The sequence below is a fragment of the Odontesthes bonariensis genome, chromosome 14, assembly GCF_027942865.1.
Source record: "Odontesthes bonariensis isolate fOdoBon6 chromosome 14, fOdoBon6.hap1, whole genome shotgun sequence".
NCBI classification, from domain to species: domain Eukaryota; kingdom Metazoa; phylum Chordata; class Actinopteri; order Atheriniformes; family Atherinopsidae; genus Odontesthes; species Odontesthes bonariensis.
In genome coordinates, this window is record NC_134519.1 from 6,226,658 (window position 1) to 6,240,769 (window position 14,112).

At 41.4% G+C, this 14,112-nt stretch overlaps 1 protein-coding gene across 4 annotated transcripts in view; it reads left to right on the top strand.

Annotated features, from left to right (window-relative positions):
* efr3a (EFR3 homolog A (S. cerevisiae)) overlaps window positions 1-14,112 on the top strand; it is a 158,354-nt gene that overhangs the window by 137,779 nt on the left and 6,463 nt on the right. For 3 of the 4 annotated variants that reach the window (XM_075482695.1, XM_075482696.1, XM_075482692.1), the window contains 8 exons: window positions 1,396-1,557; window positions 2,958-3,089; window positions 3,260-3,327; window positions 3,543-3,670; window positions 12,226-12,311; window positions 12,445-12,493; window positions 13,029-13,132; window positions 13,225-13,274. In XM_075482695.1, the coding sequence (XP_075338810.1) occupies window positions 1,396-1,557; window positions 2,958-3,089; window positions 3,260-3,327; window positions 3,543-3,670; window positions 12,226-12,311; window positions 12,445-12,493; window positions 13,029-13,132; window positions 13,225-13,274 (779 nt within the window). The remainder of the gene's footprint in view (window positions 1-1,395; window positions 1,558-2,957; window positions 3,090-3,259; window positions 3,328-3,542; window positions 3,671-12,225; window positions 12,312-12,444; window positions 12,494-13,028; window positions 13,133-13,224; window positions 13,275-14,112) is intronic. The other variant, XM_075482693.1, reaches the window with a different exon arrangement.

Consider the following 14,112-nt stretch of genomic DNA (forward strand, 5'->3'; position numbering starts at 1 on the left):
AACCTTCAGGTAGCAGCGCCACCTCTGTGACGGAGAAAACTGCAACTACTGGCGCATCGACTCGCGCCACCGTATATAGCCGGCACGAAATCGTGACGTCATCAACACCGCTCGCGCTAGCAAGACGCAGCAACCATGCTAGAGCCTTTAGAGATTAGAGGCTCCGTCCTTTTACCCGTTTTGTATATTTTGATGTAAAAAGGCCCAGAAAGACGACGGGGGGCGGAGAACACCTGCATCACGCACATCTGAATTCACACTGAGCTTTAAGAATAAACATGGAGCTGATGCCCAATGTCTTCCAAAGCTTTCCATGTTCAGGGACGCAGAGAATGGAGGTCTGACTTTGGTTTGGGTCGGTCTAACAGATTTATTGAGAAGAAAACTCTAATATATATATATATATATATATATAGAGTTGTTTTTGGTATCAGGAGGTTGTAGAGGTTGTCTCTAATGCAGCTCAACATGTTTCCCGTTTCACAACATACTAACGACACGTTTGCAGATCATTAAAATGCTTGTTCATGACAACCCTTTGTGCCTCTAGCCCTCTCTGTCATCACTCACTTTAAATGTCAGTGCAGCCGCTCTCATTAACCTCTGCTTCGGCTCATATTGTCAGAAAATACAACAGCAGCACGACCCTGAGCGATGCTGACACAATCTGAAAAAATTACCACACAAATGGCTTGTTTATCCAGCCGACTGCAATAACCTGTGTTCTCCAAGTCTTTAATTTATCTTCTTAAAGTGTAACTGTTCTTTATATAGCTGAAAATAAAGAACCCTACATGACAGACTGCTTTTAGGCCGTTTGTTCTGGCTGCTAAGCTAGCTGCTAGCCTTCCCCACTTCTGGTTTCTGTTGGGAAACGAGCCTCAATGATGCAGCCCCCTCATTTTTATATTGAAGCAGAAATGCATAGAGGGATGTAAAAAGTGAAAAATAACTGATTTGTAGCTCGGGAGGAGAGCGGTCATCCACTAATAAGAATGTTGCTGAACTGGACTGGATGGAAAAATAATGGGAATGAATATTATTATGATTGGATTGAACTGGACTGTATTTAATTGGACCTGATTTGAACTTCCCTTTAAAGTGCCCTGAGTTGACTGTTGTTATTGAGTCAGTGCTGTAGAAATAGATTAAATTGAACTGAATTGAATTGAAACAGGAAATTATGCAGTTTCACTGCACAAATTACAAAGTTGGTGACATATGAACCAAAAAGAGCCTTAAAAATTGGTATTTTTTTTGTAACACTAACAACTAACGAACCCTCAGACATAAGCGGTGCAATGTGGCATCTTTCATAACTACGTTTGTAGCATTTCTTTTCATCTTTGAGTCCCTCTCCTTCCTCTTTCAACACCTACGCTTGTTTTTCTGCAGCACGGCCAGCAGCTCTACCGCCACATCTATCTCGGCTGCAAAGAGGAAGACAACATCCACAAAAACTTTGAGCTGCTCTTCACCACTCTCGCCATTCTGACTATTGAGCTGGCCAACGAGGAGGTGGTCATCGACCTCATCAGACTCGCCATCGCTCTACAGGTAAAAGCGATGCGTTCGTTATTCACACTGGGAGTGATGCAGGGTGTTAGTCTCAATTCTTTCAATTGAGTTTTAATCATTAGATGGGAAACAACCAGTTTTCTTGGGGTATTTCTGAGCTCTCAGCAGATGTTTAGCTGTCTTAGAATGGCAGCTGCTTGTTTTATGCTCTAAATCAGGGTCATTACACAAAGTAAGATCAAAGGAAAGCGAAAGTGCAGGTTTTTGGGCAAATCTCTGCTCTTGAAATCCAGTTACTTGCAATGTTGTAAGTGGCTACTTTGAATGACTGAGTTTTAAGAGCAAAGTTGCAAAAAGAAAAGTGTTGATGAAACTTTTACCGCATGTTTTACACAAGGGTGAACATGTGGACAGTCAAAGTTGTGGTTATAATGGAAAAAATCAAAGTAAATTTAACTGCAACTCCAGACTGTAAGGAGTCCAAAGTTACATGTTTAATGGAGTCAAACTAAAAAATAATAAATAATTATGGTGACAAAATGGCAGGCGAAGAACAAGTGGTGGAGGAGTAAAACAGAAGGGAAGAATACGACTTAATATTGATTTTTCAACATCCCACTTCCACGGTACATTGACTGCAGCAGAAGGGCCTGTCGGGCGACCTAAACCATTCTAAAATATTTAATTAAAAAAAACTTCAGACTGAAAAATGTGGTGGAAGACAAATAAAGCCTGGAAGTGCAAACACTGAACTCCATCTGTACTGAAGTACAAAGAAACCTTCTGGAATTCCACCCATATTTGGTCTTGAGGACTTTGTTTAAATGTCGAAACACTCAAAACAACAAGCTCTTCATTTTCTTGCGATGTGATGATGGTTTATTTGTGCTGTCAGCCGTAATGTTTCTGTTGTTGATGAGCGGCATCAGCCGCCGAGTGCTTAATGTCATTAGACTGAAAAAGTCCCACAGGTTCAATAAAACCTCCTGTTTTTACGACAGAAGAGAGGTGTAAAGATGACACCACGCACACACACCGGCCGCTGGATTGTGGATCATGCTGCGATCTCATCATTTCCAAATGTCACCTCGTTTTAGACAAAAGACCAAAACGCCTATGGAGGCACACTCTGTCCTTCTTTGAAGATCCAGACTTCAAAAGCATTTTTGTATCTTAAATAAAAGTTTAGTTTAGAAACTAAATATCTTTGTACCCAATGATCAAGTAAATCCTTACAAATTATTTATCATTAGTCTTGCAGCTTGCTATTTATAACCCACAACACAGAAAATTTAGCAGTATGGACATTAATGAAATTTGAAATAATGTCATTTGGGTTTAAGCTTTAACCAGTTGCTGTTTACTGGTTAACTACTCTGTGAAAATGTGGTGTTTTAAATAAAACTCCACCATCACCAACATGTGGCTGGTTTGTGCAGGACATGACTCTGAACAACGAGGAGAACATGCCCATGTTCATTCGCTGTGGCATCATGGCGCTGGTGGCAGCGTACCTCAACTTCTTGAGCCAGATGATCGCCAACCCGCCATTCTGTCTGCACGTCAGTAAGGTGCGTCATCAGCTCATTGTGACGTCACCAAACATCACACCTGCAATGCAGTAAAACGCTTCATAAGACAATTTTTTTGCAGACTGAATTTTCTTAGATTATTTAATATGCCGATGATACACCGCCGTTTCACTGCTAAAGTTGTAGTTTTTCTGGTGTTTCCTCTTCAGGTTATTGAGTTGAGGAACATGGATGCTCCATATCTCCTGCCAGAGCACATCTTCAGAGATAGGTGTCCGTGAGTATTCGCCACATACTCTGGAATTTTAGAGTTTTAAATTATCCGGTGTGTAGCATTCAGGGGATCTGTTCGCAGACATAAAACATAATGTCCGTAACCATGTTGTCAAATTTGAACACGAGCACTTTAGACATCTTGACATCCTGGAACGTCCAAATTCATTTTCAGATCAGACACATTGGATCTTGGTATTTATCCGTGTCTTCTTCCAGACTCCCTGAATCTTTGGACAAGGACGACAGGCAGCTGTATTTCCAAACGGTCGACATGGCCGAGTGTCTGGCAGGACCAGGGTACAACGCAGAGAGACTCTCCATCCCCTACATTCCTCAGGTCACAGGTACAACCGGTCCCACCTTTACCTGCTCCGTCACCGTACATTTTCACCGTGTACACTCTGATGCATGTTACAGGGCAGAAAGGGAGTTGCTCTCAGGAGTGTTTGGTCTACTTTTTCTTTAAATGGTTTTTAAAATTGCCAAACAAGTCGGACGAAAATCTTACGTTGAAATAATTTTTATTCGATGGAATGCAGCCACAGACTTGGGCCCAATGCTAATCCACCCCAATGCTCCACCATTTAACCTTACCCTTTGGTTATTTAAGGATAACATGCCCTTAGGGCCCCTTAAATTGAGGCGTTTGTATGGTTAGATGACCCTACTGCTCAATTCTTTAGAGAAAAGGTCAAAAGTCATTTATCATTGGAAAACTAAGGGCAGTTGTTGGAGCCATTGAGGAATCGGGGTTGTGTTTTGGTCTCAGTGAGCAGATTACGCTGCATATCTGCAATAAAAGTTTCGGGACAAGCATAAAAGCAATATGGTGGTGGTTTGTAATTAAAACAGAGCCGACGTCATAAAGAAGTCAATTTAAAGGAATTCACAAGGATGTGGGCTGACTGTTACATTTCGAGGCTTCGTGGAATTAAGAGCTTAAGGCTTTGCTCATTGAAGAGAAAATAAACTTTAAATGAGTCGTTGTGTTATCAGCCTCATTAGACTGAAGGCTGTCACAGTCTTTCTCCTTCACCCTGTGGGTTTAAAAGCTTTTTTCACATCAGACCGACATTAACCCTCTTGTGTGAAATGTTTCTTAGAATCAATCAATCCTCAAGGTTAATGTCCTTTCTTTATTCAGTCTTGCAAGACTGTAACCTTTGAATCTTTGCTCTTCAAAGAAAATATAGATGTACATTTTTTATTCCTCACAAGGATCTACTTTGTCCTTGCTCCACTAAAGTCAAAGAGACTCCGAAAAGCTTCTCACGGGGTGAGAAATAAGTTAATTGCTTGGTCTTTGCTCTAACCCGCAGTGTGCTTTTCTTTTCCCTTTTGTCATGCGTTCATGTAACATCAGTGCTTTACACGGTAGGAAAGATCATCCACAGGTGCAAGCAGAGATCCAGAGGTAACCGGCTACAGTAGAGCTGTAGATGTAGTTAGCTGCCATTAGAGCTCAGTTTGGTTCCATTCATGCAAGTTATTATTTAAAGTCATGATGAAACGGATTGTAAAACGTTGTTTGTCCCTGCATATGTACATGTTTTATGTTAGAAACCCCAAAAGCTCAATCTGCTCCGTCACAATTCAATTAATCGTTCACAGTCGGATCCGATAGACCTGAAGTTAGTTTTTACTATTTTTCCAAGACATATCGCACTCCGAAAAGCCACAAACGGCTTTCTTTTTTTAGCGTTGGAACAGATATTGATGGAAAATATCAAAGATGGAACGTATCAAATTAAATAAGTAATAAATTTGATTTCAGAGCTTAAAGCACAGCTGTGATAGTTTCTTTAAGAGCTACAAATTGGTGACAAGACAAGAAATGAATCATCATGATATTGTTTCCATTTTGGATCTCCATTCATGCTTTCATGCATTCATTCCCTCCAGACAACGCTTACGACTTGTATCTAAGGTGCATTTTCATCCAAAAAGTCAGTCTTTAAACGAAAAAAAAAGTTTATTTTCCTCTGAATACACACGTGTCGTCATTATAAATGATTGACACAAGATGTCGTGTAGTTAATTGTAAAATCTGTAGATGTTAAGCTGTGAGTCACTCAGTAACTTGGTAACCGTTTTATAAGTCCCTTTAAATTGATCGTGCGGATCAGTGTAAATCTTCATCCAGTAAAGTGTGAGACCAGCTGGTGTATCTGTTGAGATGAACTGGCTGTAGATTACACTGCTGTAGTGTTATAGTGAAAGAGAACCCCCTGTATGGATTTTTATTAAAGCAACACTAGAGAATTTATTTGCTTCTGCCTGAAGTTGGCTGAGAACTTTGGTTTCCAGCCCCGCACCACACTGTTCTGCTTTATGGTCTTCTGACATTTCTGTGAGCTTTTGGTGGCGTCTTTGTGGTCTTTTCAACAATCATGTGTATGGCTGTACATTTTCATTTGTTTTTATTACAGTGGTGTAATAAAAACAAAAAAACTACACAACTGTAGGGGGAGCTAAAGAGCAAAACAATTCTCCAGTGATACTTTAAGTCTTACCAACATAGGTGTCAAAAGTATTCACATTCATTTCCCTAGTAGAAGTACAGATACTAGAGTTTAAAAAGACTTCTGTGGAAGTTGAAGTATCAACTCAAGCTTTTTACTCAAGTAGAAGTATAAAAGTACTGGCTTCAAAACTACTTAAAGTATAAAAGTAAAAGTAATGTAAAGAAAAAAAGAAAAAGCCATCAATTGTTATAGGCCCTGCACCACAGTGGCCTAAAGCGCACTACATGCCCCTGAAAGGCACTGAAAGGATCGGATTATTGGCTAAATTACAATCAGACTGAGTTATTAAGTGCATGTAGACACCTTAACTGACTAAGAATTGGATCGGATCGGATTAAGACCCCGAGATAACTGGGTTGAAAGTCACTCTAAACCTGCTTGTAGACGCTGAAGCACGTGGTGAATCAGACTTTGCGTTCTGCGCATGCTCCAGATGTTTTCCCGGGGTCGTGACCCGGAAGTCAAAGCAGGCGATATTCCTGTTGTTGTCGCCGTCAGAAAGAAACAAACAACGCGATGGAGAATGCTCCGTTGGGCATCGAGTTTGTGCAACAAGCAGCTCATCACAGAGCAAATGTAGAGGGACGTAGCTTCATCTGGCTCTGCGTTCTCCATCTTTCTCCAACGCCTGAGTTTGTTGTTGTTGTTGGTGGTGAAGAGGTCAACAGGAAGTGGCTCTATTAGCAACAGCTGGAATGGGTACAGCGCCACCTATCATACCGGGGTGTGACACGCTTTGTGCCTCTGATCCCATTCATTCACCGCCAGATATCCAAGGAGAATTACCCATTAATAACTCAGTCTTATTGTAATTTAGCCAATAATCCGATCAAAATAACCGAATCTGTTCCACAGCACACAGCCTGCTCAATCAAACTATTGGATTGTGTTTAAATGAGAAATATTTGTCACGGCTGCTGCTGTTCACAGAAAGTACGAGTGGTGTAACATCTGAAAATAGATGACATGAAATCCGTTCAGCGTATCGTCAGTTTTAACCTGCAGCTGGTCCAGACAGAAAGCTGCTCCCCACTCCTGAAATGATCAGCCATGACTGTAGAGATCCTGCAGCTTCTTAGGAATGCCTGAGTTTGGGTGCGGTGTGTAGCTGTAGACCTCAGTCCGTGAACGGCTCAGTAATTTGATCATTTTTGTAATTATCTGCCTGCATTGCACCTGGACTTGTTACGGTGAGTACTACATGTGGGAGTGTTGTAGTTTCCGTATAGTGTTGTGCTGTCGTCCTGTGGAGCTTCACACAGAATATTTGATCTAAAAGCAGAACAAATAAAGTCTGATCCTATGCAGCTGCTTCAGGTTCATGTGGGGCTTCCTGACGATAGATATTTGTGCAGTGCAGATACCTCATTATAGATACTGTGTAGGTACCTCATTATAAATACTGTGTAGATGCCTCATTAAAGATACTGTGTAGGTACCTCATTATAAATACTGTGTAGGTACGTCATTATAGAAACTGTGTAGATACCTCATTATAGATACTGTGTAGATACCTCCATTATAGATGCTGTGTAGATACCTCATTATAGATGCTGTGTAGATACCTCATTATACATACTGTGTAGATGCCTCATTATACATATTGTGTAGGTACCTCATTATAGATCCTGTGTAGATACCTCATTATAGATACTGTGTAGGTAGTACCTCATTATACATACTGTGTAGATACCTCATTATAGATACTGTGTAGGTAGCACCTCATTATACATACTGTGTAGATACCTCATTATAGATACTGTGTAGGTACCTCATTATACATACTGTGTAGATACCTCATTATAGATGCTGTGCACTCCACAACATTCTGGAGTAAGTTACTTTGCTGTTACTGTGACGTAAAACACGGCATTGAAATAAGTCGCATCAAAGTTTATTTTGAACCAAATATGCTAATGTACAAGACCTAAAGTTTTAGAAGGTGCTGTGGGAATTTCACATGGATGTATTATATTAACTGGATAACGGACCACAAAATGGCCGCCGTTGATTTCAATGGAGTTGCTCGCCAGGCACACGTGCACGTACGTACACATCACAGTGCACTTACACAACTGTGACGTCACGCTGGGAAAAGAGACTTTTCTGGGGCTTTTCTGGCCGTTAGAAAACTTTTTGACAGATTAAAAAGTCCACGAATTAAAAATGTGAAATGAAAAATGCTTTTTGGGCCACTGGGGATTTTTTTTTGTTGCAATACCACGAGTGGCCACTGGGAAAAAAATCGGTGTGCGGGGCATTGGAATTTCCCCAAAGATGAGGCCATGTGGGGCCTCTTGCAGGTGCTGAAAGAAGTTGGGATGTTGGCCGAGAGCCAAACCAATAGGGAGGAAGTACTGGGTGTGATGTAATTGTTGCTGGGCAGAAGAGAGTTTTTTTTTTTTTGTTTGTTTTTTTTTTTTTAAAGAAACGGCAGTTTTTTACTAGAATCTACCTGTAAGATCCAGCTGTAAAATCAGCTTTTTTCCGGTTTATTCCTTTTTCCTGAACAAACTCGACTGCATTAGGTTATTTACCGTTTTTTATTTTTGTTTGTGGAGAAGTTGAGTGTTAAAACTGGCCCTGAGCTGGACTCAGTTCAGCACTACGAGCACAATCAGATGGTACAAAGTTCTTAATGCTTTTACAATGTATGCACAAGACTGAAAGATTATCAGTTCAAAATCATTTCTACGAGTTATTGTGATTTTTAAAGTGTCTTTTCATAGTTTCAGCTTCCCTTTCAGTCCTCAGCGTGGTGTGAGCGAACAGTTCGGAGGCTTTAAGACTCTAAAAGTTCGTGTTTAAAGTCCGACTGCTGAAAGAGGCCACTGGCTCAGTGTTAAACAGAAACGGTTTCTGCTCTGTCGGAGGTTAGTGGAGGTAAATCTGCACACTTCCAGTTCCCTCTCTGTTTGATACGCTCCTACACGTGTTTAATGGAAGGACGCTGGCTGTCTTAGTTGGATTTGAGCTGCTTTGGACTGTGATGTTTTGTGTTTAAACCACGTTAACAGGAGCGAACATCCAGAAGCTGTAGATTCTGTCCCACTAAAGAGATCGTCAGTCAATTATCAACATTTAAATTAAATTCATCTTTATGGTCTTTATAGATTAAATGTAGTAGATTTTGCAGGTTTTTTAAAAAAAAAATGGATTTAGAAATTAATAATTACTTAACTATGTATGATAATGAAGTATTTAGCCCATTTAATCATAGCTTAAATTTGTCTGCCACAGTTATGTTATCAGAACAAACGATGTCGTCCTATAAAGCTCCTTTCCACCAGCAGCACCCAGAACTGAAAAGAATGGCGCTTTTTAAGGAGCTTTAAGATGATTTCTGTCCTCTTTTGGAGTTTCCACCGAGGTCTTAGGTTTGGGGTGTCTGTTAAGGTGGAAAACCTAATGTTTGGGTCATCAGAAGTTTCCTCCTCCCTAACTGGGCCCAATTCAGGGAGGTGAACTTTCTCTGGAACTCTGTTTGACCCCTGGTTCAACAATGAGAGACCTGCGACCTCCTCTGCCTGATCTGCTCTAATAAATGCTGACATAACAACAGAAACTAACCAGCTAAGACAAAAAAAACAAACTGACCTCAAGATGATGCTCAATAAGCTGACATGTTGGAAAACGGCGATAAACATTTCAAGCACGAGCGCTTTCTGCTTCATAAAACTGATTAAAAAAAACACAATTAAGACTAAAAAATGTCCATAAATATTATAAATAAAGATTTTAAAAAATAGAAACCGTACATTTTTTTGACTCAATAAGGCTGCTTTCTTTAAATATTTGCTGTCACTAATTGTTATTTAGCTTTATGGTCTCCTTGAGTTCCCGGTTTTAAGTTAAGGGTACAAACATGGTCTTATGGAAGATGCCGTCTTTCAGTAACAAATTAAATCTGAAGCCATTTATAAAAGTGAGTTCGATACAAGGTCGTGTGGTGCCTTAAAAATGCACGTTTCAAACAAGTGAGACTGAGGCTGTGGTCGAAACCGCATACTGCATACTCATCGATCAGACAGTATGCAGAGCGTTTACCCACAATGCATCTCGCTCCTGCTCGAGCCGAAATCAGCCGGCCTGAAGCTGATTTCTCTTAAGCTCTAAACTCTGTAAACTTTAGCAACATTTGAAACATTTTCAGGTGAGAAAGTAGTCGTTTAGATCCCCAACGTGTTGAAAACCTGACAAAATACCGGCTATTTACAATTTTGTTCCCACAAATTCGGCGCTACTAAAGCTAGACGCAGTGAGCAACACACTTCTGGTTATTTTCACAAAATAAAATACCCGTTGCCTTTTATCATAGGGAAAGCCATTACGATACAATTGGTGCTTTTGTTTTGAAAACAGGAAGTGAACCTACCCTCGTTGTAGCTAGCTTGAAACTGCCGTTTTGACAGGAAATGACGATCGGCGACGTCACGTTACGTTGCATCTTGGGTAGTTTGAGTATGAGTAGTAACCTCATGATGCATACCCAACATTTCGGAGAATCTAGTATGCATCCGGGAACTTCTCGCTTACTCAAACTCGCATACTAACTCAAAAAGGTAGTAGGAGAAGTATGCGGTTTCGAACACAGCCCAGGAGATTTCCTGCAAAGCTAAAGGTTGAATAAAAAATAACTGACTTTAGAAATGGGTCAGGTAAGCACACCTGACCCATTGGATGATCTTTGTTCTCCGATTAAACATTAACTTGAATGAGTTTGTTTTGCTGACCAAGCTGAGGAGCTGGTCGGAGTAAATCTGTGCAAACATCAGCCAGCCAGGACGACGACGACCAGGTGATGCGCGTGTTGTCATCTGCTGACACTCATTAACCAGAGTGACAGTCGGACATCTGCGTCAGCTCTGCGATGAGACTGACTGGGATTGATTTAAAGGGACGGCCTCTCTGTAAAGCCTCGTTGGCTTTTAGAGTTTCTCTCAATCTCGTTGATTCTTTCCATCTGTTTTTAGTTTTTTTTTTTTTTTAAACCGATCCAGAAAATATCCGAATATTCTGGAAGTGTTCTGTATAGCAGAAGGAAAAGCACAGCTTTCATCTCGTGTCTGTTTGGATGAGCTTCCTCATTACTGCTGAGTCATACCTGTTCAGAGGGCACAGCAGAGGTGACTCACAGAGAAGTTAATTATAAAGTGCTGCTGTGTGTGTTTCTGTCTGTTTTCACATCTGATCTGATGCCTTACCGGCCTGCATCACTCCACCTCTTTGGCTTTTCCCGTCCTCCCGAGCAGCTCAGAGGCTGATCTCTCTCTCTGCAGGATCACACGGATTTGTTCAGCGTTAAACCACAACATCAAAGTGGATGCCGGCTGTTTGGAAAATGGATTGTGGTTTGTGGGAGCTGAGATGTTACGGCTGATATCAGGCGGCCTCGAAGCACAAAATAACTGCTCCACATTTGTACAGAAATGTTCAAATACAACTCCAACGAGAGTCTCGGAGCCATGACGCGGGTTTTAGAGCATCTTAATGTGGATATTATAATACAGAGATGTCGAGGCTTTCCAGGTGACGCACATATTTTAACCAAACCTTTGATGGATATCTGTGAGCTCTGGCATCAGGAATAATATGTCATGTGGTGTCCAAGGCCTGGAAATCATGAGCGATTATTTGACAAGAGACCAAACAAACTAATGCTGTTATCGACCAGAAACTGCTCAAGGTCAACGAAGGCGCTGCACGCCAAAACTGACTTCAGCTGCCGTGCCAGGCAGTTTGTTGTTTTATCAACCGTCTGCTGTTGCACATCCAGATTTTTAGTTGAACGCTCTGAAAGGGGTGTTTGAAAAATATGGTCAGCACTGTAAAAGCTGCCCTACAGGCTGAGGCAGTGCACAGCACTGCATCCTCCATCTTTAATCCTCCATTGTTCAACTGTTTGCTTCACAGTACCTCTGTGGAAGGAGTCTGAAAACGAGCAGGTACTGGTGAACAGGTGAACTTCAACCAGTCAGATGGATCAAGCCGTACATACTGAACCTGTAAACTAGTTGGAGCCGCCATTGTTGATTGTCGTCGCACCTAAACTCCGTTGCAGCTACCATAGGATGCTGATTGGTAATCCAATCCGTTGGATCAACCAATGGATCTATTGGATTCTGGATAGATGGATTCTCTCTTGATCTTGCAATTCTTTCAAAAATCCAGCTGCGTTGGGAGTTTTTTTAGTTTTGCACTCAAAATGATGACGTTAACTCATGAATCCAGTAGATTAGCACGGCTGTGTGGAGAAACCCAAGAATTGGGTTGGTGACAAAACCTGAGTTCTAACAGTAGGATGGTTATCTGTGGGGAGAGGAAAGATGAGCATTAAGAAACAGAAAATATAAACTGCTTCTGTCGTCCTTCAGATAAAGACCGTCTGACCCGGAGGAAGAGTTTCGTGGACACAATCTCCCTCCAAGTGGACATCATGTCCAACAGCCTCCCAGATAAGGTTGGATTTTCTCTGGTGGTCCATCTGGCTTTAAGACCCCACATGTTAATCTATAAGTGGATGGTAAATATGTTCATTGGTGGAGTATTCCTGTGGGATGGCCTCATTTTTTGGTTTCCTTATGTGTCTGCAGTCCCAGCTGGCTGAGGAGATCACGTTTGAGACCCTGAAGAAGGCCATCGGTAAGTATTTGTTTTGTTTTTTTTCACTCAGAGCCTTTCCTCACCTCTCCTCTCTGTGTCCTTCACCACAAATTAAATAGTGTTGGTGTTGGTTGTTTCTTATGGATATCTTTCTTTGAGTTTTGTGGTTGTAATTTCGCTAGTTTCAGAATTGGAAATCAGATAATTCGGCACACTTTCAATGGTGCCATTTGGCTAAAATAGACTAAATACTAATGGAAAGCTGATGCCCACCAAGTTTCAATACAACTTTTCTGTTTTCGTTCGCAAGGCAACGTTTTTGAGTTGGCAATGTATGAATTGGACTAATTTGGATTTTAATTAATTTGAATTGTTAGGATTAGAATTGGCTTGAATAGGACTGTATCTTTGAAATGCCTTGAGATCCATATGTTGAATTGGGTCTTTATGGGTCAAATACCGCGACGAATGAGACCAAAATAACTGACCAAAGATGGAAATGTTCGCACCTCCCCCAGAAACATAAATCACTGATGAAGTAGAAGTCGGATCTAACTTGTTGGTGTGTTTTCAGATACGACCGGTTTGGAGGAGCAGGAGCGGGAGAAGCGGCGTCAGGTGATGGAGAAGTTCCAGAAAGCTCCATTTGAGGAGATCGCCGCTCACTGCGAGTCCAAGGTAGAATAACCACGTTCAGAATAAAATTCTCAGCTGCTTTAATGAAACCTGAAGGGATATCTTGCTCATTTTTAAACCTCGTGTTCCATCAGGCGAATATGCTGCACGACCGTCTGGCACAAATCTTCGAACTGACGATCCGGTAAGTTTGTGAACTAAATTTAAGTTTACACCGTTTGATCCTTGTTAGCGTTCACCGATTAATTTATTTAAGGGTTTATTACTTTTATACTTTATTTACTTTGTACGTTTGTGTTAACGGAAACCTAAAAGCTGATTTATGGTCGTCTACGGAGACGCTCTTCGTCCCTTGCGTTTGTCGGCCAACATTCCTCTCTATCTATCCGTCGAGGCGGCGGAGACTCGCGGAGACCTCAAGGGTTTTGATTGGTCGGCTAACAACATCACTTCCTCTCAGAACAACAACGCCGCCATTTCTGAAAGAGTTTACTGTGTGCCGGTCAACATTTGGTCAAAATTATTTGCATTTCAACATCAACAAGCTCCAACTCCAACAACAGTCTTTCTCTCTCGGTCGCCATCGTTCACTGTGAGGAGTGGAACGGAGCCGGAAGGTGAACAACCAATCAACCACTTTCACCATAGACGTCGCCAGATTGGGTCGTCTAACGTAGCGCCGCCTACTGATCGGGAGGTGAACTGCCTTGGGTATCCGACATCCCGACGGAGAACTTAGAAAGGTTTAAAGCCTCTGCGTGACTACAGAGTCGGATTGGCGGATAGCGACGGAGAAGCATACCGAGGCCTTTACTCAAAAAACTTTCGTTTTAGAACAAAAATACAGTCATAAAAAAACCATAAACTTTAAGGTTTTACATATCAGGAAGCAGTACTTGTTTTTTTTTTTCACATTACCAGTCAATGTCTGGTGGTTTTAAACCTGAAACATAGCCTCTCCTAACTTTGAACTAGTTTCTCCGGGATAATGAAATACGTCTGCCTTGTCTCATCCCCTCCAG